The sequence below is a fragment of the Rhea americana genome, unplaced genomic scaffold (genome assembly GCF_003343005.1).
Source record: "Rhea americana isolate MKP2758 unplaced genomic scaffold, rheAme1 scaffold_129, whole genome shotgun sequence".
Lineage (NCBI taxonomy): Eukaryota > Metazoa > Chordata > Aves > Rheiformes > Rheidae > Rhea > Rhea americana.
In genome coordinates, this window is record NW_028185361.1 from 2,557,306 (window position 1) to 2,572,966 (window position 15,661).

The following is a 15,661-nucleotide window of genomic DNA, read 5'->3' on the forward strand; positions in this document are numbered from 1 at the left end:
ATTCATTTTGACAGTTCAGATCACTTCTAAGTAGAGATGAAAAAGGTCTATAATGTCCTGAATTTTTCTATTATTATATTCTCTTCTTATATATACCCCTCTTCATTTTTTGCAGCATGCTGTGAATTATATGAAAGTTGCCTATATGCCCCCACTGCAGGATATTGGGCCTGAACCTCAGCAAGTCCACTTTATATTTTCTGTCAGCAATCAGCATGGGGGCACTTTGTATGGGATCTGCTTCAATATTACAATTCTTCCTGTGGATAATCAAGCTCCAGAGGTAGGGTGATGGTGAAGATGAAAGACTCAGAAATGGCTTTGAGTAGAACTTAAGTAAGGACAGAAGTAACAGGAGATGTCCTGCTCCAACTGAAATCAAAAATAAATCTTCCTGGTATCAGGGTTTCCGTGGGACTGAAGTGGAAAACAAAGTCTGGTGAATGTACAGGGTGACTTTTTTTTGTGCTGAGTAAGCTGAGAGCTGCATTCAGAGACCCTAAATCTCTTATTCTTTATTGCCTATATTCTAGGTATTTCTGAAGGGGTGGAGCCTCCCTGAACGTGACTAGTGTCTTTGTATTAAGGCCCACTATTAGTAAATGCCCGGGCTCCTCCCAATACATGACAAACAGCCATGTAGCCCTTTGAACTTTGACTTTTAAGATGTCGCCGGTCCTAATTACAAAGCACACTGAAATTGTCCCATTCCATGTATGTCTGGAGATGCAGTGGAAAGCAGTAGTTCAGCATTTCTCCTCTGTGCAGGTGTTCACCAGCCATCTGAGAGTGGAAGAGGGTGGCCTGAGCCCCATCACAGAGGAGCACATTCGTCTTTCTGACATGGACACAAGAYGGGAGCACCTCCTGCTCTTCCTGCGGAGACAGCCACAGCACGGTGCAGTGGAGCTGGATGGTGTTCCCATGAAGGAAGGTGACAGGCTTTCCTGTGGGGACCTGCACACCCTGGCAGTCAGGTTAGAAAAGTGTCTGGCTTTTCCTCCTGCAGTGGCTCAGGCCCTTGGTTGAACCAGTGAAACCTCTGTAGTGACGTGGGGCAAGCGGTAGCTACTCCAGGCCAATATTGTGTCTGAGCCTCAAACTCACAGAAGAAACTGAGCTGTTGTATGGCCRGACAAAGGAGCTAGGGACCACATCTGGCATACAGAGGTGAGGTTCCCGCCTAAAGCAATGCCTCTTGCAGGTGAGGAGGCCAATTCTGTGTGCAGCCATCTAGCTCCTGTGAAGAAGGCAATGGTTGCCAGCTTTTTACTTTTAACTTTTTTTTTTGTTCATTAAACTTACCTATCTAGACTGCAAGAAAAGTTGTATCAATCACTGATTAACCAGAAGATGAAAATTTTGCCACTATATTTGTAGAGAGAACAAGATGCTGACTTTTATACACAGGCAGAAGTAGACTTCCCTACCTTGATTTCTATCTGTTATTCAAAGAAGATATCTACTGCAGTATTTAGTAGACATTTTTCAAGCAACCAGAATACAGATGAAAAAGCTTCAGAGAAACTTCTTTCCCAATTGATGTCCTGTTTTTGCTGGGGACTTTCCTTACATGGGAGACCCCACAAGCCCTAAACTCTGGTGACAACCCTAAGTCCTAGATGAGTGCTCCAGTGTGAAGGTTGGCTTTCTGCTTTGGGAAGGATCCGTGAGATCTGGCAGGTCAAAAAAGCACAACATCTTTGTGTGAAATTACTGTAGCGTTGTATCCTTGCAGGTACAGGCATGACGGCTCTGAAACGCTTACTGATGATATCCTCTTTGCAGTCACTGACAGCATCCACTCAGTAGAGTTCATCTTGCAGGTCAAGGTCAGTGTGTTGCATGATTTGGAGAGCATTGGCTTGTGTAGAAAAGGGCAAAGCATGGCTTCTTCCTTGGAAACTGGAAGATAATGGATTAGTTAGGCTTTTTCTTCAGCCTAGCTATTTTGTTTATGTGACAAATTTGAAAGCAAATTTGGTTTTGCGTGCCTTCACTGAAAYGCATCTATGCTTGGTCTAGCTTGGGCTCTTCTGTCTAGAGTTACTGTCTCTATAATTAAATATGGGGAGTGAACAGAAAGCCTMTTCTTTCTCAAGCTATAAATTGCACTGTCAAAGAAATGCAGTCAAGTTAAAGTTTTGCAGTAAATTCTTCTAAGCAAACTTTTCATCCTCACTGCTTAGCAACTAAAGATGAAAATGTTTTAAGCCTTCCATTTTCTTTTCGCAGTCTGCTTAGTTTGGTTTACTTTTGTTTTTGAATTTTAACAGTGACCGTAACTCAGCTGGTTTCATTTTGTTCACAGAGAGAACTCAATGTATTCATACACTGACACTGTGCTGCTGGTTTGGCTGGAAAGCAGTATGTTTAAAACAACACCCTTTCACCGAAACAAAAAAATTAAGAAAAACAATCTTTAAATCTCTTTCTTACTAGGTGTTGCCCGTGAATGATGAGCCACCTGTTAYGCGAACAGGCCTCATTCCTGTTGTACACTGCCTGGAGGGTGAAGAAGTAGTCCTTTCCTCTGAGTACATTTGTGCGACAGATGCCGACAGCGATGACACGAAGCTGATGTTTATGCTGGTTCGCCAGCCCTACCATGGGGTAGTGAGGAAAGCTGGCATCGTTGTGGATCGCTTTTCCCAAGCTGATATCATTTCTGGCTTGGTCACATACAAGCACACAAGTAAGTGACATAAGGACAGAATTAGACCAAAAGGTGGTCAGATAGTTTTGGCTGAAAATCTTAACCTAAATCCATACAATCTTCACAAAAGTTCAGTAGGAACTGCTGTGAAAGCACATCTGTTATAACTGGGGGAAAAAAAGTAAGCGGTCTTTGAAATAAGACTGCTGTACAACTACCAAATGTTTTAATGTATTGTCTAAGTCCCTATTTGRACAGAAAATTGTATCAGAAAACATACGCTAATATGAAGGCATTGTAATCCTGGAGYTTTTACAGTTGCTGAGAAAATATCATTTTATCAGCAAAAGAAGGATTAAAATAAGATCYAAAGAGGATCTTTTCATTTGTTTCACAGCATTGTAAGAAATATCTTAAACCTTTTTCCATAAATGTGTTTAGATAAAATAATGTAATGCTGTAAATAAGAATGCAGAGATTTAACAGAAGAYTCCTAACAACCTGAGATACTCACTGCAAGCCTTTCCAGTCTACTGGTATATCCATCCAGTGGGAAATTTACAGTCTTTCTGTACCACAGAGAAAGCAGTGTTCAGGTTTCTGTCAAGAGAACTGCAGCACTGAGAAGTTGTCATTTTATGGTTTTATTTTTAAAATCCAAAAATATATTTTTAAGTACTCACCAAAGTCTATTGCCAGCTAACTCCCTTTCCTACTTACTCAATCCTTTCATCCATTGAAAGAAATTCCTTCCCTACACCTATTATAACAACTTCAGTTTTTTTTTCAGTTTATGGTTTTCTCTGTAATTTATCTACAATTTTGTGCTGGTGTAGAGAATAGAGGTGATCTTTTCAGACTTGGAGCTGTCTATAATGAACAGCTTTTGTCCATCAGAACAATATTTGAGAGGAGAAGAGAGTACTTGATTATGGCCACCAATAGCAATTTTTTCTTCAGCATCATAAACCTATTGGGAACATTATCTTAATGACAGTGTTTTGTATAGCAATAAAGGGAAGAGACTAACCTTCAAGGGTGCAGTGCTAAGCCTGTGCTTTCTAATTCCCAGATTTCTGCACATTAAATGAGCTACCAGTAGCTATTGTGAGGAAGGCAAGGAGTCAGTACCTTTCTTTCACAAGCAGCATATTGGCACAAGCTTCCAGATCTTCTCAAGACTGGGGTGCACTCACTCACAGGCATGCCTTGCAAGCAATGGCAGTCCCCAGTCCTGTGCTAGCCCTGTTGCACAATTATCACTATCAGCCCACTTTCGAATGTGACTACGTATGTGTGTAATATGTATAATATGGCAACAAAGCATAGCCTTTGTTCTCATTTTGTAGGGATCAGAGGCATACATGCATATATATGCAGAGGAATATATGTACTTTTTGCTATGCAGAAACATCTTCTGGAAGAACATGGGCATTACGACTTGTTATAGAGAGAACATCAATAAAAAAGATCTCCTCCTACATTCTTGGAGAAGGAATGCACTAAAAAACTCCATTCCTGGACAAAATAATGTTCTGAAGATTCCTTATTATATATAGAATAAAACTATGAGGACTATTAGTAATTGTATTGCTGCTGAAATACAATATTATAATAGTAATATTACAACTTTTAGTAGTATTGTCTTAGTTACATGCTCTTCTACATCCTTTCATCTAGAATAGAAGTCTGGTTACAGTTAAAAAAAAGAGAGAAAAACAACCCCCCAAATCGAACAACAACCTGAACTCAAAGTATTCTGTTCATTTCGTTGGCCTATTTTGCTGTTATTTTGATCTACCTTTGTCTTCTGAATTCAAATACAGCATATATCCTTGAAGGATACAAGACTTGTCTTCATGAAGTTTTGGTTCCCTACTGCAAAACAGTACTTCTCAATATGTTTTCCAGGTGGGGAGATTGGCCTTACTGCTTTCTTTGAGATCTTAACCTTTGTTGTCTCCGACGGTGAAGCTGGCTCAAATGTGAATGATTGCTGTTATGATGGACCTCTTCCTCCTCCAGTTCCACTTCACGATCCATTGCCAGTATTTGACCTAAACATCACTGTTCTTCCAGTGGACAACCAGCCTCCATCCATCACAAYTGGTGAAAGCTTTCTTTCACTGCATCACATTATTATAATGTGTGCTATGCAGTACTGTAATGACTAAAGGCTCAAATACTTTAGCATCAGAAAGAGTCAATGGAGAAGCTCAGCAGACAAAATTTTTAGATCAGAATTTCCATCAAATAACTTTTCTTTTTCTAGTACAGTGTGACCACCAAATTCAGGTGCTAATATGAGCGACTGCTTGTGGTTCTTCAACTGCATGCTTAAATCRTGTGGCTGCAGAGGAGGGTGCTCAGATCTGCTCCCATCCATCTATACATGTACGTTGCTACACGTGTCAGTTTTGTCTGAGTAAAACTGAGCTATGTCTCAGCTCCAAAGTGTGAGGTTAGGTCCAAACAGCTCTCAGGTTTATACAGTACAAAAATATTACCATAAATACGGACCACTTCCGCCTGTTAAGTATTCAACAGAAATTTAGACTCTAGCCCTTATTCCCTCCCTTAATTCCTCAAGGTAAGGAATATTTATAGTAACCACATTTAATCCTGTTGTTAGTGAATAAAGACAAATCTAGACTATATATGTTATGATCAAGTTAATTAAATATGAAGCTATATTTTAAACTAGTACTCCTCAAGTTCAAAAATTCTCAATTAAAAAAGAAATTGTGTTGATAACATTACAGTGTTGATCGACATTTAGTTCAGCAACAGGCCATTATGTGAACTTTCCATTGATTTACCTGGCTTAGAAGGAAGGCTGTAGTACACTATAAAGGCATACTTTCTGTATATCTATCTTTTTTCAGAGTAATTTATTTGCAGACATCATATGCATGTTAGGTATCTAAGAGAACATTCAAACATATGTATGAATAGTTTTGTGATTTGCAGGCTATCACCCAAGCAATGTTCTAGAAATGAAGCATTGTCCCAGCAGGGAAATTAAGCTCTGATGCATGAAGAATTGYTCATTATGAGCAATTCGTAACAGCTCTCATGCAATTAATGCTCTGACAAACAGAGGTAACAACTGATTTTGAGCAATACGTAAGCCATTCTAAGTGACTTATCAGTAAAATCATTTTTGATCTCTTTTGCATCTAYTTATATGACGGGAAGTAGAGTTGATATTACTGTTCTTTTCCTCTTCAGTTATTATTTCAATTCTTTTTAACAAATATCAGAGTAAGCTAAGTTAAATAAGCAGTAACGCTTATCACATTGTTTGTGTGCAGGTGCAAGATTTGTGGTGGAGGAGGGCTCCTCAGCAGCCCTTACTGCTAACCATTTGTTTGCCAGTGACCCTGATACTGCTATSGATGACTTAGAGTTTGTCTTGGTTTCTCCGCCCCAGTATGGTTACATTGAAAATATACTGCCTTCGCCTGGGTTTGAGAAGAGCAACATTGGTATAAGTGTAGGTAAGTCTTAATGACATATGGTAAGCCTGTGGATGATACACTAAGAGCTTGGGGAGGGCGGTATGGTGGGCTGTGCTGAAGCAGCTGCAGGTGCATGCATTAATATGGGCTAATTGAGGAAAGCAGGTGCTGGCAAATGAGAGTGGTGGGACTGTGTAGGAGGATTCAAAGGGAGACTACAGCTCTCCARATGTGGAGAACTGGCACTTGGAGTAAACAAGCTTATTCCTGTTTTACRCATTCCAGCTGCAATCTATTAGAAATCACAATATGAGACATTAATCTACTTGCTCTGCCTCCCTCTTTATTTTTCTACTATTTTTCTATTTTTATTTTTCAGGTAGGTCCCCACAGCCTAATGTTATGTTTACATTTTTGTCAATAAAATACTAGTAGCTGAAAATCTGAAAGGTGTAGGTCCTGTGTTAGTTTCCAAAGTGAAATTACAAAAGTGAGGAAGCTGGTAGTTGACTTGGGTCTTTTCTTATGTCCACCTTGAAGTATCATCAGACAGTTTCATYTTCAGCAGAATGGGCTGTGGCATGTTCTGTCATGCTACCAGTTCTTACCAGTATTCTCAGCTGAACACCCAGAATTACTGATCCCTTTTGAAAAACATTTTGCTTTGGAGACATGCTTGTAAGGCTGGAGAAAGACATTTCTTAGTGAGCCTTTTGGCCGCCAGTTTCTTGGGTTGTTAATCAAATGACAGTCAATGTCATTATTTAGACCCCAGATCTTTTCCTATCTKCTATTTGGGTTTTATTCAGTTCTGCAGACTGCACAGAGTAACATCACCCTAGAAGAATCAAGAGGATATGTTTTTGTTTCAGGGGAAGGGAGTGCAATCTGCATTCTCTTGCAGAAGTGTATGCACTGGGACACCTGAGCCCAGCAAGCAGCTTCCTTCTCTGAACCACTAGTCTGCAAAGCTGCTTTGTGCCKGGCAACAGAGGAGGCTGAGTGCTACCTCTCCTCTCATCATTCCTCCCAACGAGCACCTTGAGAATAGGGAAGGACCAGCCCCTTTGCTCCCCTTGCCTTGAAYTCTGAAACTGGGATCCTGCAGGGACTTGCACACTGGAACTGGGGAGGATCTTTCTGTGCCTTTTGCTACAATGCCTAATAAGGCAGCAAAAAACATGACCGATGATAACCCATACAATCCAAATAATTTGTTTCTTGAAGAAAGACATGGTTCCAGATATCTTATGGTATGTGAGACCAGAAAAAAAGTTTTGCTAACTTATCATCTCTTTAAAATCTCTAGCATCCTTTCAGATGAAACATTTGAAAGCCCTGAATATAAACTATGTACAGTCCAGGCATGTGAGGATTGAACCAACATCAGACAAGTTTGTACTTTACGCCACTGATGGGCTGCATCACTCAGCAGAGACTCCATTTTTTGTGCTGATCGACCCAACTAATGATGAAGTCCCAGAATTCATAGCAAGGAACATTTCTGTAAGGAAAGAAATAAAAGGCTTTTTATATAATTATTTTATGCTAGAAAAACTAAATTGGAGCATTGTTCTGATGTCTGTTCCTTTGCATTTTTCTCTTACTTTATGCAGTTCTACATAGTTCAGGAAAAAGTCTATTCAAACACAACACAAACCTGTAAAATAGAGCTTCAGTGATACTGAAGTAATGCACAGCTCTGCTTACTGATTTGCAATTAAGTAAACAAAAGTTAAACCTTAAAYAAAAAGATCTACAAAGGAGGAGAATCTTTATTTTTTTTCTGGTTTCACAAAACTCTTCGGAATTTTTTCTAGAGTMATTTTTGTTCCTGGCATAGCCTCTCCTCTCTCTGAAGACACTGCTTTTAATATAAGTAATGACTCTGTGACCACCATGCTAAGGAAGCATGAGATGATCTCATTGTAAAGGCTCTACAAGAAAAAAGTATGTATGTTATAAATTCATACACACACATATATATGTTTATATATATTTATGTATTTAAAAGGCTTTCCCATCTGTGCATTCTCTAACACCTATTATGATGTTTGCTTACCTAAAGAGCTTTGCTATTAATTGAGGCACATATGAACTTCTCTTCTAGCCTTCTATTTTCCTCACTGCAAGTATTTATTACTCTATGTCCCTTAAACTTGATTGAAAACAGTACTTGTTTCAAAAGCTACTGGGAAAAGGGTAGAAAAAGCAAAGAGATAGACTCCTAAAAAAATTGCCTATTTAGGAAACCATGCTAAAATGTCACAATTTTTCTTTATGTAGAACAATTTGATTTATTTTCTCTTTTGTTTATGTTCAGGTTCTAGAGGGTGAGATGAAAGAGCTGGATCTCTCTGTTATCAGTGCAGTCGATCTGGATATGCCTAAGGACCATTTGGTATTCAGTGTTGTGCAGAAGCCCTGGCATGGGTTTCTCATTAATGGAGTTCATGGCAATGATACTCTACACTACAAACAGTTAATTACTCATCATCACAGCTATGAATTTCTTGTTCATGACTTTTCCATGGAGCTACTCATGAATGGTAAGTGTAGGATTCATTTGACATTGGTCTTTCATTCCTTTAATAATTCATAGCAGACAGAGTGGCACAATAAGAAACCTTCATCACTTATTTATTCACTTGTCTTAAGTGTATTTCCAAGAGAACATTTAATAATAGAAATTATCCTGTTTCATGCTAATGTTGTCTAAAGACTTGAAGAACTGTCAATAAATTCACCCTGAGAGGCCTGCGTGTCAGAAAGAGTAGTAATATGATTAGAGAGGCCATCTGCCCTGAAAAAACAAAGGGAATATTACAACATATCAGCAAATATGTTTTAAAAATTTTTGACAGCAACTAGAGCAGAGAAGGCGAGACTGACTTACAAACACATTAGCTGATCCGGGAAATCTTGGGGTTTAATGTTGTCCTGAATGATAAAGTTACCAAGTGGGATGCTAACACTTATCATTTTCAGTTAAACGGCTTTGAAGTGGCAAATCCCTTTTCAAATGATATAACTAAAAAGTGTATTTCACACCATCAAGATTATAGTGGATTCTTCCACATTTAATGCCATTTAATGGAATATGAGAYCTACTGATGTCAGTGGGGACACAAATTTGATCCCATCACTCAAGATGCAGTTCAGGCCTCAAAACCCCGAGGAAATATTTCACTCTTCTCTGCCTAATACTACTTTTCAAAAGTACATACAAAAACATCACATCCCCAGCCTATATTCGTCAACTTCTCCAAGTCCTGATCTTGACTATCTTCCAGTCACTTGACTTTTCTCTCCTCTTTCCCACAATGGAGACCTTACGACCTTATCAGCTCCAGCTCAGATCTTCTGATTGCACATGTGCATAGCTGAAAGGCCAGCTTTCCTCTCTGAGCCTTGTTCAGAGCTCCCTGTGGGTGATCCAAGGCACAGAAAAGTGTTACTTGAGACTATCATGTGTTGCCCGATAGTCTCACTCTCCTATGGTCCTTGTTAAAATGAATCAGAAAGAGGAGAGTAGAAGAAACGTAGTTTTTCAGACCAACATAGACTTTATTGTGAAGGAGGTCATTTGTTACTTGGGTCATGCTGATGTCTTTGAGTCACAGGTATGTGATTAAAGTTAATGAACAGCTGCTAATTGCCAAGTTTACTCTATGGTAGCTGAAACAAGGTGGCTGGGGCTGGGGCACATGTGGAGGGAAGAGGGAGGAGGATGATGGATACAGAGAGAAATGATGTGGGAGATTTTGAAGGAGGTAAATATCTCTCTATGTATCTCTCTTCTTTCTCTGTGCAGGAATGAAGCTGATATACATGCATGATGACTCAGAAAACCTCACTGATGGCTTTACAATCCAGCTATCAGATGGGAAACATAAAGTCTTAAGAACCATTTCAGTAAAAGTCATTCCTGTTAATGATGAGAAACCAGTGCTGAGCAAGTAAGCCACTTATTTCTATCTCAAATTGAGGGATGAGTTCAAACAAAATTATCCAAAAGTGATGAAAACAGCTTATCAGTGATCAGTAGGACTAGGATGCCATAAATAGCGACAGAATAATGTCAAAAAAGTTGTTCCCAAGTGAGTCACTATCAGTTTATCTAATAAAAGCACTTCCAGTGACRGAAAGGTACACTGTAATGTTATTTAGTATTCTCCACCCCTTTTTCCCGAAGGAAGATTATGGAGTGYAAGAAGCCATGTGCTTTTTCTTCTGCCCACGTGGATCCAGGAACTGTTGCTGCTGTCTTGGTTGGCAATGTCAGACCTTATCATTTGTCATTCATATGGTGAATATAGGACATAGTGATGCATTTCCTTGTAAAACAGCTATACTGTTATAGGAAGTTACCACTTCTTGCATGTTATTCTTCCACTGAGATGCAGCATGCAAGTAGCAGTTGAGTGATAATGATCTAAGGAATATGTTTCCTTTTGCATTGAAGTAGATTTGCCACCACATGCAGTTGGTTGCCACGTCTTTTCCATGGGGCAGGAACTCCCTTATGCCACTGCAATGGTTTACGAATGAACATATAACRTGACAATATTTGTAAGCTCTTTTTCACGTTTTGGTCTGGGAGCACCTTTGCAGGCGAGGGAGTTCTAATCCTCACCTCCATGAGCTGTGGTCACCAGACTGAAGAATCTGGATGGGGTGTTTTTTACTGCGCTGCAAAGAGTGGCTCTGACCCACAGTGACTGCCAAACAATCAATCTGTTCCCTCTCCAATTGCATCCTGCAGCAAGCAGTGCCCTTGGGGAATGTAAGGCCCTCACACATTCCCATAAAAGTTTAATTTCAAGATCTGACACATGGATGCTCTAAAGACTTAACTATCTAACTGCTATGTGAACAAGTGAGTTGGGATTAGACAGCATTCAGAGTGCATCTAAATGTGTGTATCTTCACTCATTGTTTGTTTGAAGCTTGTCTTCATAGATCATACAATCTTTTCGTCAGAYACCTGATCCTTGTGTATGCACAGACCCAGTGACTCATTATTGCTAACAGGAGTYATAAATCTTGAGGTTGCTTGACAGGTCATTAATGTGACTTGACATACCGTGTTACATGACTTCATCTCAGTTGCTCATTATTTTGCCAAACATGACATTTACATACCTCATATCTGTGTCAGTTTGAATATGGAAACTTCAGGCAAAAAAGTTCTACTGTTTTTGAGAACAGTAAATATATTTTCAGCTATCAATGACAACTTCATCTGTTGGAAAGCTTAGTTACCAGCCTGCTTTGGAGCAAGCACTTGAAATCTGGCAAAGGCTGTTATATGAAGCATGTGTCTTTTGTGATTCTTGTAAAAACCTACTCACATGTGGTCAAGCCAGAAGTCTTTGAAACAGCATGGCCTTCACAAACTCAGTAGAATCTGGCCAGAGCTTAGCTGCCAAAATACCCGAGGAGTCTGTCCTTCTTGAGCATGTGTGAGCTCTGTGCCCCCAGCCAGGCTTGAACAGGTCTCATTCCTGGGCTGACTGAATATGCTGAATCCCCTCCAAAATCTTATAATTTATATAACCTTATAATACAGTTTGGGTACACACCGAGAAAATTTAAAACAGCTTACAGCAAAATGATAAAGCAAGGTGTGTGAGACAAACTGGAAGATGGTTACTGGCTGAGAGGGAAAACGGAGCAGACATGGTCTGAGAATCATACCAGAGCAAGGCTCCAGAGGAATTTCAAGTTAGGTGGGATTTCTCTGCAGCACTGTCTCACATTTTCTTTGTGAATAATGATGGCCATTTCTGCCAAGGTGCATCTCCTTAAGCTAGTTATCTGAACCCAGAGCCCAGGTGAGCTCTGCAATGARGAGCATTAGAGGAAATGAGTTAGGTCTCTGAAGGGCAATGTCCCTTAAGGGACAAGCAGTGTCAGACTAGTCAATTGGAAGACAGTATCTTCCCCAAGGAGCAATGGACTCATTATTGTTATAGTCTATAGTAGCGTGTAATAGACCCTACTAGTTTATGTTGTCCCSTTCTTATAACCTCTCTGAGCATGTGGAAAGGGAAAGAAGACAGATGTGGTAAATCCCAGGATGCTGCATATCTTTGCTTTGCTGTTTTTCAGTACTGCTAGAGGCAACTGTTCTATCCAATATACTTTTCTTCCATTTTAATGGAAATAGGAATCCTCATTCTTTTCTTTCGGCAATTGTTATTTTTGTCAGAATCTGGGTAATCCATATTCCTGGAAGAAGTGTTATGTGTTGGAAAAGTTACTTTTCTGCTTTTCCTGTATTCATAATTTCTTATTTTTGCAGGAAGGATGATATAGAAGTGAACATGGGTGAAACCCGAATCATTTCTAGTGCTGTTCTGTCAGCTGAAGATAAAGATACCCCTAGGGAGAGAATTTACTATCTGTTTGAAAGAATTCCAGAAAACGGTCAGCTTCAGCTCAAGGTTAGTCTTTGTACTTTAATAGAAACAGGCATGCAAACAATTCTCTCATTACAACAGAATGAAGCTCATGTTCCTTTTCCCACAAATGACTTTCATGTTTTGAAATAGACTGCTATGGCTAGTTGGCTTCTGGAAAGAGTTCTTGAACCAAACAGTGACACTGTCACAGAGGCTTTGTCACAAGCGGCCAGCTCCTCAATGGGAAGGGAGGGAGGGTAAAAAGCATGGCAGATCATCTAAGTGGATGGTGGAGAGAGAGACTGGAGAAATCAGCCCACAGAGGGGAAAAAAACAAAGGACAAGAGAAAAAAAAAGCTAAAAAAGGTGACAAGTGAGCAGTTACTTCAGTTGCTTCAAGATGCAGAAAGAGAATGGAGGGAGACCCTGGATGTGTGTGAAAAAGTAAGTAAGAAGAAATGAGTTAGAACAAAAGTATGTGGGGAAAAAAGATAAAAAAGAGGGAAGATGGAAAAGGATACAGCAAGAGGATTGGCATTGGCAGAAAATAAAATTAGAAATGGAAAAAAGATGACCGTCTGTTGACCAGAGATAAGCCACTGGAACAGAAACAGAGAACAAATGCCTCTCTTTTTAATTTTATGTAGATATAATCAGAAAAAATCTTTTCCAAAAACCTATGAATGTGGTAAGTATTTTGATTCCATACCGCTGCAGGAATCTGTGGATCACATGAGAGCTGTTAATGAAAGGGGCCCCATATTTTGGGGTGAGAGCCGCTGCTGAAGTCCAGCAGTTTGAATATAGAAAGTACCTGAGTGTATGTGAGTCCTGCATGTGTGACACCGCTGCAGAGCCTGTAGCACTGTTCCCACATGCCAAATACACAGATCTGTCTAGCATGAGCTACTATGGCATCTTCTAATATGCAGTAAGTTTTATTGGACATTTCATATTTTTCCAGGCTCTCTAAATTTCTGTGCTTCCTAAAGTTCCCCACAGTTTCATTTATGATACCCCTCTAAGTTTTGGCTAGAATAAAAAAGTCGTTGTATGAAATTAAGAAATGGAAAACATAAGCTGAGTCAGGATCTTTTCCATGTTCCTCTTGTTGATGTCTCATGGAGAAGTGTGCAGGACTGTAGTTCCCAGAGAAAAAGTGGCTAAACACTCTTTATCTGCATTTATTCCTGGTCACTGTATCCTCTCCAGCCTAAAAGTTACTTGGGAATCAGTAGCTTAATGTAGAAACCAGGGTGCTGCCACTAACAGTTTGCATGACCACAAATAAACTCAAATAACTGGGGATGGTATATCGGGGATTGTCCATTACTGAAGGATGTTTGTCCTCTCTAGGTTGGCAGAGACTGGGTGACTCTCCGAAGTGGAATGAAGTGCACCCAGGAAGAACTAGATATGAACCTTGTGAGATACATCCACACAGGAGCTATAGGGTCCAAGAACCAAGACAGGTTTACATTTTATCTGTGGGATGGGTACAACAGATCCCCAGCTGTGGACCTCTACATAAATATCAAGGACATGGAAAAGGGTAAAGGTCTGCTTGACTTAACATTTTACAGTGCCTATTTCTGAAACAATGATGGTCTGAATGAATTGGATCATCCTGGTACTTCCCCAAGTGCCATGCAGGCCCTTGTCGAGCCTCACAAGACCCCAAAGCCTACGTGCTGGGATTTCATTGCCCTGATGTCTCCACTCCTGATGAAGGGGTCCTGGGATTATAAAAGGCTCTGCCATGGCAGTTTTTACACCTTGCCTCCCAGGACTTCCAGCTACTTCTCAGATTGAGTTGACAATATCTTTATGAAATCAGTTTTATGTCTTAGTAAATCAAAGCACAGAAAAAGGACAAGAACGTGACAAGGTAGGCAAATCACTGTTCAAGAGCGCTGACTCCCAGTTTTGTGTACTAATCTTACGGTCTCTCTCTTTCAATATTGGATCACGATTACATCCCTAACTTAGATCAGAGTAACATCACACTACTAAGATTGGATCTTAGGGGTCTGATCTGGGGCGCAGACAGGTTGTACTGTCTTTATTCTTGGAGGTGTTCCAGCTTCAGTGGGATAAAGACTGGGGCAGCCTGGTTATGGCTGGTTTCATGGCTAATGCGATTTTGAGCAGAAGGTTGGACTGGAGACATCCTGAAGTCCCTTCCAGCCTGAAATTTCCTATAATCCCATCATTTTTTCTATTGGTGATGGCTTGCATGTGGCTAAATGATGCATAAGAGATGAAATTTCAAATCAGTATGACTATTTTAATGTCATTTTATCTATCCTGCAGGAGATATTGCTGTTTTTGTAAAGCCTCTTAGAGTGCCAAAAGGGGATCAGGGCTACATTACAACAGATGCCCTGCTTGCACTGGATGGAACAGACAAACTGGAGGAGCTCCTTTACGTGATAACCTCCCCACCTCGATACGGACAGATAGAGTACGTCAGCTATCCTGGCATCCCCATTACCAGCTTCAGTCAAATGGATGTAGCAGGACAGAGAGTCCGCTATGTTCACAGTACTAAAGCACTCATTTCTAAAGATACGTTCAGGTAAGGCATCAAAAAAAAGAGCTTCCTTTGCCCTAGAATTTATTGAGTATTTGCGGAAAAAGAGGATGAGATGTGRGAATTCTTAATATTTATACAGCAAAGATATTTCTGCTCTAACAGATGCAGTTATGACTGCCTTAGTAATAAATATATTTTCTAACAGACCTTGAAATAGTAACTTGAGCCACATTCACTCAGTGACACTGCCTTAAATATTATTAAAAGCACACATACACTCATAGGAGAGAGTGTGCAGGAGAACAACTAAGAATATGGTTTGGGGAATTTCCCTATGATTTCCTGCTACTGCTGGATGTGGTAAAACTGCTCAGTCCAGCTATTAGCTTCTTTTTGCTTATTTGTTGCATTTATTCTGTTGCAGGTTTTTTGAATCCAGTAGTCATTCTTCATCACACTGGTRACCAAACCACTTATCTCTTCAAAAATTTTTGTAGACAACTGGATTTTTTGAGTAAAGTCAGCTACTTATAGATCCAGTTCAGCAGCCTTCTGACAGTTAGGCTTACTTTCACCTGGGTTCTGGACCTGGCCCTTAGAC

The 15,661-nt window shown here is 40.0% G+C and overlaps 1 protein-coding gene across 3 annotated transcripts in view; it reads left to right on the top strand.

Annotated features, from left to right (window-relative positions):
• Positions 1-15,661, top strand: part of FREM1 (FRAS1 related extracellular matrix 1) — a 70,110-nt gene that overhangs the window by 26,472 nt on the left and 27,977 nt on the right. For 2 of the 3 annotated variants that reach the window (XM_085326243.1, XM_085326244.1), the window contains exons 13-24: positions 116-283; positions 769-977; positions 1,739-1,832; positions 2,443-2,695; positions 4,568-4,765; positions 5,971-6,156; positions 7,427-7,623; positions 8,441-8,666; positions 9,932-10,076; positions 12,425-12,566; positions 13,881-14,082; positions 14,838-15,102. In XM_085326243.1, coding sequence (XP_085182369.1) covers positions 116-283; positions 769-977; positions 1,739-1,832; positions 2,443-2,695; positions 4,568-4,765; positions 5,971-6,156; positions 7,427-7,623; positions 8,441-8,666; positions 9,932-10,076; positions 12,425-12,566; positions 13,881-14,082; positions 14,838-15,102 — 2,285 coding nt within the window. The remainder of the gene's footprint in view (positions 1-115; positions 284-768; positions 978-1,738; positions 1,833-2,442; positions 2,696-4,567; positions 4,766-5,970; positions 6,157-7,426; positions 7,624-8,440; positions 8,667-9,931; positions 10,077-12,424; positions 12,567-13,880; positions 14,083-14,837; positions 15,103-15,661) is intronic. The other variant, XM_085326245.1, reaches the window with a different exon arrangement.